This window comes from Geospiza fortis, unplaced genomic scaffold (assembly GCF_000277835.1).
Source record: "Geospiza fortis unplaced genomic scaffold, GeoFor_1.0 scaffold265, whole genome shotgun sequence".
Classification (NCBI taxonomy): Eukaryota; Metazoa; Chordata; class Aves; order Passeriformes; family Thraupidae; genus Geospiza; species Geospiza fortis.
Genome location: NW_005054393.1, coordinates 1,544,705 through 1,552,307, shown reverse-complemented (window position 1 = coordinate 1,552,307; position 7,603 = coordinate 1,544,705). Strand labels below are relative to the sequence as shown.

Below are 7,603 nucleotides of genomic sequence, written 5' to 3'. Positions count from 1 at the left end.
GTTCAGCAGCAGAACCTGGAGAGAAGCAACATGGCCCAGCAGAATGGCTATGGGAACCTGATGGAGAACAACACTTCCTACAGTTTACAGCAAAATATGACTCTTGGCAGCGGGGCCGGGAATTCTTTCAGCATGCAGTCCAACAAGCCTTACAGCGAAAGCATGGGCAGGCAAGCAATGATGTCTGGGGTGACAGACAATTCCTGTGGCATGGCAGTGCAAGGGCAGAAGCTGAGAATCAGCAACATGCCAGTGAATGGGAACCAGCAAAATTTCAGCCATCCCCTGGCATCCAGCGATCAAACCACCGGTATGACAAACGGGATGCAGGACAGGAATATGATGGAACAGGAATATTTGCAAAGCCAGCTAGTTGGAGATGGCGTTCGTTACCAGGGAGTCAATCAATCTGGTCAAATGATGCTAGGGCAGGTTAGTCCTACCTCACAAGGCAGCCTGTATCAAGGGCCACAGAGCTGTCCACTGGTGTCTCACACCATTGGTAGCCAGCCTTCAGGTTTGTCAGTGGCCAAAAGTTACCAGTCATACTCTAATTACAGCAGCAACAGACGGCAAAACATGTTGAGAAACAACCTGTCCCAACAGCAAAGACATGTAGGTGATGGCAACCAGACATACAGGGTAAACACCATCAAGATGGAAATGCAAGGTCAATCACAGCAGTTCTGCTCTAACGTGCAGAATTACTCTGGTCAGTTATATGACCAAACCATGGGCTTTAGCCACCAAGCTATGAAAACAGGTTCTTTCTTTGGTTCAGAAGCCAGCTGCCTGCTGCAGGGGACTGCAACTGAAAACTCATCTGAGCTTCTTTCCCCGGGGGCTAACCAAGTGTCAAGCACAGTTGACAGCATTGACAACAACAGTCTAGAAGGTGTGCAGATAGATTTTGATGCTATCATAGATGACGGGGACCATGTCAGCTTAATTTCGGGAGCCCTGAGCCCAAGTATCATTCAAAATGTCTCCCGCAATTCCTCACGCCTCACCACTCCCCAAACATCTCTTACATTCCCAGCTATGCCTGTAAGCACAACCAACATGGCTATTGGGGACATGAGCTCTTTGTTGACCTCACTTGCAGAAGAAAGCAAGTTTCTTGCTGTTATGCAATAGACATAAAAAACAAAAAACACTTAGGAGATAACAGATGAAAAAAAAAAAGACTCATATTTTTTAGTTGTGTATGTATTTTAGCAATCTCATCTCACCTAAATGGGATGTGTTTCAAGTATATTCCTTTTATGGAATAAGGACTCTGAAAACCCTAAAGTGTTCTAGGGAGAAACTGTCTTCCATTTCAGTTTTGAATCAGTATTGCTACGCCCATTCCCTCCCTTTCTCTCTTTTCTCTCTCTCTCGCGCCCTTTTCAAATGTCTGTATGCTTCTTTTATTTTTCTTTTGTTTTTTACCTGTAAACCAATGTAAACGTGTGAAGTGCATGTTGTGGGTTGTTTTTTTTTGTTTTGTTTTGTTTTGGGGTTTTTTGTAAAGAAAGACCTGATGAAATGACAATTTTCTGTTACTCAAATGAAGCTAGACCTTGTAAAACTGTTGCAACTTTTCCTCTTGAACCTATAACAAGGCACAATGTGAAGTGAGCATACAGTGATGAAATCCTCTCTGGATGCACTGGACACATCACACAGAGGTGGAAAACCAGCTTAGAAATGCACTGCCATGCTACCCCTGGGCTGCAGTTTCAGAGACACAGAGCACAAAAAATTGGGAGGTTCAAGCAAATAAGAAATATAAAAATCATCAGCCCTTTGATCTCTAGCAAAAGCTTAAGGTTTTTGTAAACACACACAGAGATAGCTGTCACTGCCTTGAATAACAATACTGAGATTGTGTCATGTTCAACCTATTTCAGAGGAAGGAGAGGACCAGAAAGCTGTTCGTAGTCCAGCTCTCATCTTTTGCAGTATTTGGTATTCTGGTTTTCAGCCTTCTTTTTTAAATGACTGAATAGCAAAATTATGAGTGTGTATAGTGACTTGGGTAGTCTACAATCTTCTCATTGCATACCACATTTGTGGAGGTACAGTCAGGGTCTTATGAAGCATTTCATGCAATGAAATAACAAAATTGCAGTATTTCATACTGGGGAATTTTTTGTTTGTTTGTTTTTATGCAAATTGTTGAGGCGTAACTTGCTGAGCCACTGGTTCTTATTTGCTGGAAGAACTGTGTGTATATCCCCTTTAGCCCAGGCAGCTCCATGGATACATAGAGCTTCAAAAACATCATGAGCAAGTCATGTAAAAGAAGTAGAAAATGAATGGTTGGCCCAGTTCTCAGACTAGCCAAATAAATCAAAGCAGTTGCAAGCAATCTGATAATCTTAAATGTTTTTCCACTGTGTCCAGGCTTTACAAAATTAGATTAAAACTGCCATTAAAAATAGCAGAGAAACAAGGGGAACAGCAAGTATTCACAGATCACAGACTATTCTGATCCGGAATTATTATCAGGTCCAACTCTTCAGTGAATGGCCTGTATGAGGATCAAACCCACAACTTTGATGCTATTAGCACCATGCTCTAACCAACTGAGTTGTCTGGCAACTAATCAAAGCTCTGAAAGACCAACCCAGCTTCTTTCTCTCTCTCTTGGTGACACCATGTGCATTTAATTTCCAAGCAAACCAGTGGGTCAATGCCCAGGGTCAGTCACACTGGCAAAAAATTGAAAGCAATGCACTGTGATCATTAAGCTACTCGCTGGTAGAGGTGAATGGCATTTTCTCTGTGAGCACTGGCTTGGTTTTGACTTTGCTGGGCTCCATGTCTGCAGCCATGAGTACACAGTGCTCCTGAGTGAACAGGCTGCTGTGGGGAACAATCACAAGACCACAGTTTAAATTCATCCACTCCTAGAAGCTGTATGGAGTTCCAACCCTCACAGACTTCTCAGTTAAATCCCAATAGTGAAGTCCTACTATGGGATGTAGACTGTGCAGGCACCTACAGTCATGGATTTGATGTCTCTGAGGAACTGATGTTATAGTAGACATACAGCAAGACAAAGGGGCGTAGTCAGTTTTGAAATACAGATAAACTTTAGCCCAGCCAAAATTAGAAGGTGACTTCTGTAGGCTAGAAAACCACAGCATTTTTGTCAATTGTAAAAGAAAAGGTGAAATACCAGCTGATTCAGGACATGGCATTTGAGGAATGTGGAGGAATTGAATCTCAGTGAACCTGTCAGATAACACTGATCTGTTAACAGCTGTTAGAGTCAGAGCATGAATGTATAAATCAGTAGGAAAACATCATAGGAATTTGGTGCAAGGGCCATATTTGAGTTTATCACAGCACATACCAAGAGATTTGCACTGTGAGCTGGAATGTCAGAAATCAAGACAAATGTAAATGTCCTACACCTTTTATCATTATCTAGTTCCTGTCTTTCTTTTTATGTTTAGCCAGCATTTCTTTCTTACCCTGTCCCATGCACACATATTCACTCATCCTGCACTCTTCCCTTTGACACTTCCCCTCCCAGCTTCCCTGCCCCTGACCAGCTATCACAGCCCGCCTGCAGTGGTCCTTGGGCTGCATGGGCAGCTGGGCACAGCTCACCATGGCAAATGACTGCATTGCTGTGGCAGTGGAAGGAAGCTGCTCCCTGTTGCCCTCTCGTTGCCCAAAGGGCTTGCAGAGACCTGCTGCCTGTACACAACCATTGTCCCTGCTCTGCTGCTGGGACAAGAAGGGATGCATTCCACTGGGCAGGTCCCCAGGGGAAGGGATGTTCCAAGGGCTGTGCTGTGCATTGCAGTGCTGGGATACAACCCACAGCCCTGCAGAGATGCAGCACTATAGGCATTAGGAAAGGCTGTGCTGGACATGTTTCAGATAGTTCTCAGTAACCAATCCTGGCTGTTTATTAGAGCTATCAATTACATGTTTATAAACAATTTCAACAGGTAGACTTATGACCAGCCTGGGAGTAGGTGGCTTGGGAGAGGAGTCTTTTATTGTAATGGAACCAATACATTAAAAAAAACCCAAACATCCCCAACTATTTTTTAAACTCAATTTTCCAGTTCATAATTGTATCTGGTGGTGCAATTGATGCTGGGAAGCTATTAACAGATGTGATCCATCAGAGCTTAGAAGGAGCCATTCATATTGCTCCAGGCTAAAAGGCACTGTTTGAGTAGCCAGTTTGCCTTCCTGGATTTGACAAACCTTTGTCATTCACTTAGCCTTGTCTTGGGCCAACAGTGTGTCTTGGCAGAAGCCACATGCTCAAGAAAGGCATCTCATTTGATTTGGCAAAGCTGAAGAATCAGAGACTCCACTGTGTCCTTGGGGAGTTTGTGCAAAGGATTTATCATTTTCACCATTAAGTGTATGTGCCACTTCTGTTCATGTATCACTTTTCAGTTTTTAGTGTTTTCTCACGCTTTTCTGTTTTATACTAAAGAGCCTGGTTTTGGTACCTATGAGGGTAGCAATACATCATAGCCCAGCTATCTTGGGTTTTGGTTCTGTTTTGATAGGTAGACTGGTCTCCCTGAGCATGGCACTGTTACACTGGACACCAGCTTTCACTTGTCAACCTCCGTCTCAACATGTGGCAGTCTGGGGAAAGTCCCGTCAACACTGGTGGGATGAGTTTACTAGCACCCCTCTACTCTTCTAGTTACAGAGTTGGTTTCGTGTATGTGGCACATCAGTTGATTTTTGTATAGCTGTTGGAAACCCACTGCTCACCCAAGAGTACAGGAAAATGCACAAAATATAATGAATGTTCTATTTTTAGAGCATTGCAGCATAGGTCTAAATCACCATTTCTTGTAATGGCTCTGTGAGGGTCTTCCATATGCGTCACTGTCGGCCTTGGGCGCATCAGTAACACTCAGCCTGCCTGAAATGTGTGTGTGTTTCTCCAGACAGTTTTACTTTCCACTTTCCAAAGTGGATATTGCCAGTGAAGAGTTTATCTGTCAGCCACACACAGCTGAAGGAAAGGTGTGTTTGCAGGAAAGTCAGTGGGCTTCCACATGGGAGTGCAATGGTCCCACACATCCACACGTGGCAGATGATTTTATTCTCTCCTTGGGGAATGGCCCTACACAGTACGTGCATTAAGATGCTGGCTGGCTGCTGACTTCCCATCACTGATTCCCCCCTCCTCAGTGGGATGGCTGGTCAGCTCACCCAGGCCTGTCCCTCCATGGCTTTCCTCCTGGACAGCAGTGTTTATATTCCCACAATGTATGTGCCTTATTTTGTGTTGACCCTGTGAAAGAGAGAGACCAGGATGTGTTGCCAAATTTTCCTGATGAGGCTGTACTTGCCATTGAGCTAATAGCACATACCACTGTTAATAGTGTCCAAAACATCTTGTAAACCTCTGGTATTCATGTGTTATTGTCCTTAGATTGGTGGAATGTCTCCTATGGAACAGTTACTGTTGTCAGTTCTACAAATGTGTAAGATAAAAAAAGTGTTGCTTTTTTAAAAAAATTTTTAATTTTTTTTTATAAAGCTTGTAATCCTTAAAAAAAAAAAAAGAACGTGTAAATACATTTATGTACCGTAGGAATAGTGTTCAGTTGTAACAGACCTTAGTGGTCTTCATTTGATAAACCTGCAGTTATGATCTGATGTTTCTCAAGCCTTAGGTTGATCTGAAGGGTCTGTAGCACTGTGTACATATGAACTGTACTTCTGCTTTCAGAACCACTTAGCTTTTTTGTAACAAAGAAAAAAATGTTTCTTACAATGTCAATAAAAACAAAAGCCTTTGTACTTAAGTTCTTAGCTTTCAGCTTCTGAAATATCTCCTTGGGGGAGGGAGTTATTTTTTCATACATCTGAAAAGCCTGGTTGCAATCAGTGCTTGTATCGCTTCCACTCAGAGCTGCTTCCCAGCCTGTTGCTTCCCAGCCTCTTTCTGTTTCCAAGCCTGTTGCTTCACTCCATTCACAGTTTAAATACAGATGGGAAAACAAAACAGGGTGTTTACCTCCTTGCTAAAGAAAGATGCCTGACAAGTGTTGGGTGGAAAAATAAATGAAAATGCAGTGTCACACCGATGAAGTGTTTGAAGGGAAGAGAGAGACTGACCTGGTTAACTCTGCTGCTGGAGCAGTCAGCAGTTCAGAGGCCAAAGCCAAGCTGTGCTGATCTCTGGGCTGTTCTGTGGGGGCTGTGTTTCCATCCCTTGCTTGCCAAGGGTGTCACACAATGGCTTGCCCACCCATGAAGAAGCATGGGAGGGAGGGAGGAAGAGAAGTTCCCCTGGCTGGGTTAATCTGTAGATGTCCGCTCAGGTGGGTTACAGTGTGATCTGCAAAGACACAGTTATCTTCAAAGCTGGGCATATTTAATGAATGCTCCTGTTGAGTACAGTTGCTATGGATGACATCAAGTTAGTGGTGGCAAACAGTATAGAAAATGTTATAGCACTGCTTGGTCTTCAGGTCTCTGATCTGTTCTCATTTCAAAGCCTTTTGTTTCCGTTGCTGGCACCTTGGCAAGACCCAGAGCACTCTGTTAGCTGTCAAGTGTTCAGGTTCTGCCTTAGTCCTTCCTCAGCCTAAATAAGTGAGCCGTTTCCCAGGTGGTGGGAGATAAATTTGCATTGTTATTTGCTCATTTAAGTTTTTTGGTTTTTGGGTTTTTTTGTTTTGGTTTGGTTATGTGTATGTGTGTCCTCTTTTGTTGCGTTTTGTTGTTCACCATTATTAAGTCTTTGTCATTTGGCACAGGCCTTAAGGTTTAGGAGGGACAAAGGGTAGAATGGAGAGCTAAAGCCTAAAACATGCCCAGCTGAGAAGCCAGTGAGGCAGGAGAGCCCTGGGAGTGGCGTGATAGGGGTGAGGGAGACCCTGCAATTTGAAAGGGAGGCTGATGGTGGCCATAGTGCCTTAGCTTATATGCTGCAATCCAAAAATTCTCCCAGAGACTGGCAGTGCTTCAGCATCAGCTCACTTTGGGGGAGGGGTGTGTGTGACAGTGGCTTCCCACAACTTGGACCATAGAAGTCAGCAGCAGGGATGGAACAAGCCTCAGACAAAGACATGATGGGCCAGCAGAGAAAGGAGCAGGCCTGTGGGGACTGGGGAGTCAGTAGCAGGATCCATGCTGACAACAGATGATGGCTGTCAGGGGCTCAGAACCAACAGAGGCATTTCTGAGCCTTACCAGCTGCCTGCAGGTAGTGGGAGGTGAGGAACTCCCACTTCTTGCATGCTAATGCAGTGAATTCCTGCACACACATGTGCAAGAGCATTGTGCCAAACAATGTGGTCAGCATTGCATGCCGGCTGCCCACCTGGACTGACAGCCCCTCTCTCTCATGAAACTTGCACCACTACCTCCACCTTTAACCAACTCCTGCATGCTCATCTTCCAGCTGGATCTCCTCCACCAGCTGGATCTACTTCAAGATGAATGTCAAGAGGGCAGGAGATGCCAAGGGGCCCCCGCCCTGTTCAGCACGTTGGTTATTTGCTGTGTGCTGCCACGCAGTGCGAGGTCAGGCATCAAGCTTATAGCATTTCCAGAGCTTGAGCAGTGAAGGGCTGGGGCTCCAGGTCACATTCCTGTCCTCCAGCCTGAC

At 44.5% G+C, this 7,603-nt stretch overlaps 1 protein-coding gene across 3 annotated transcripts in view; it reads left to right on the top strand.

Annotated features, from left to right (window-relative positions):
* The window catches only part of GLI3 (GLI family zinc finger 3), a 206,277-nt gene extending 200,485 nt beyond the window's left edge, over positions 1-5,792 (top strand). For all 3 annotated transcript variants that reach the window (XM_031060865.1, XM_005425692.3, XM_031060866.1), the window contains one exon: positions 1-5,792. In XM_031060865.1, the coding sequence (XP_030916725.1) occupies positions 1-1,137 (1,137 nt within the window). In that variant the 3' untranslated portion in view covers positions 1,138-5,792.
* Positions 5,793-7,603: the final 1,811 nt, after the last annotated feature.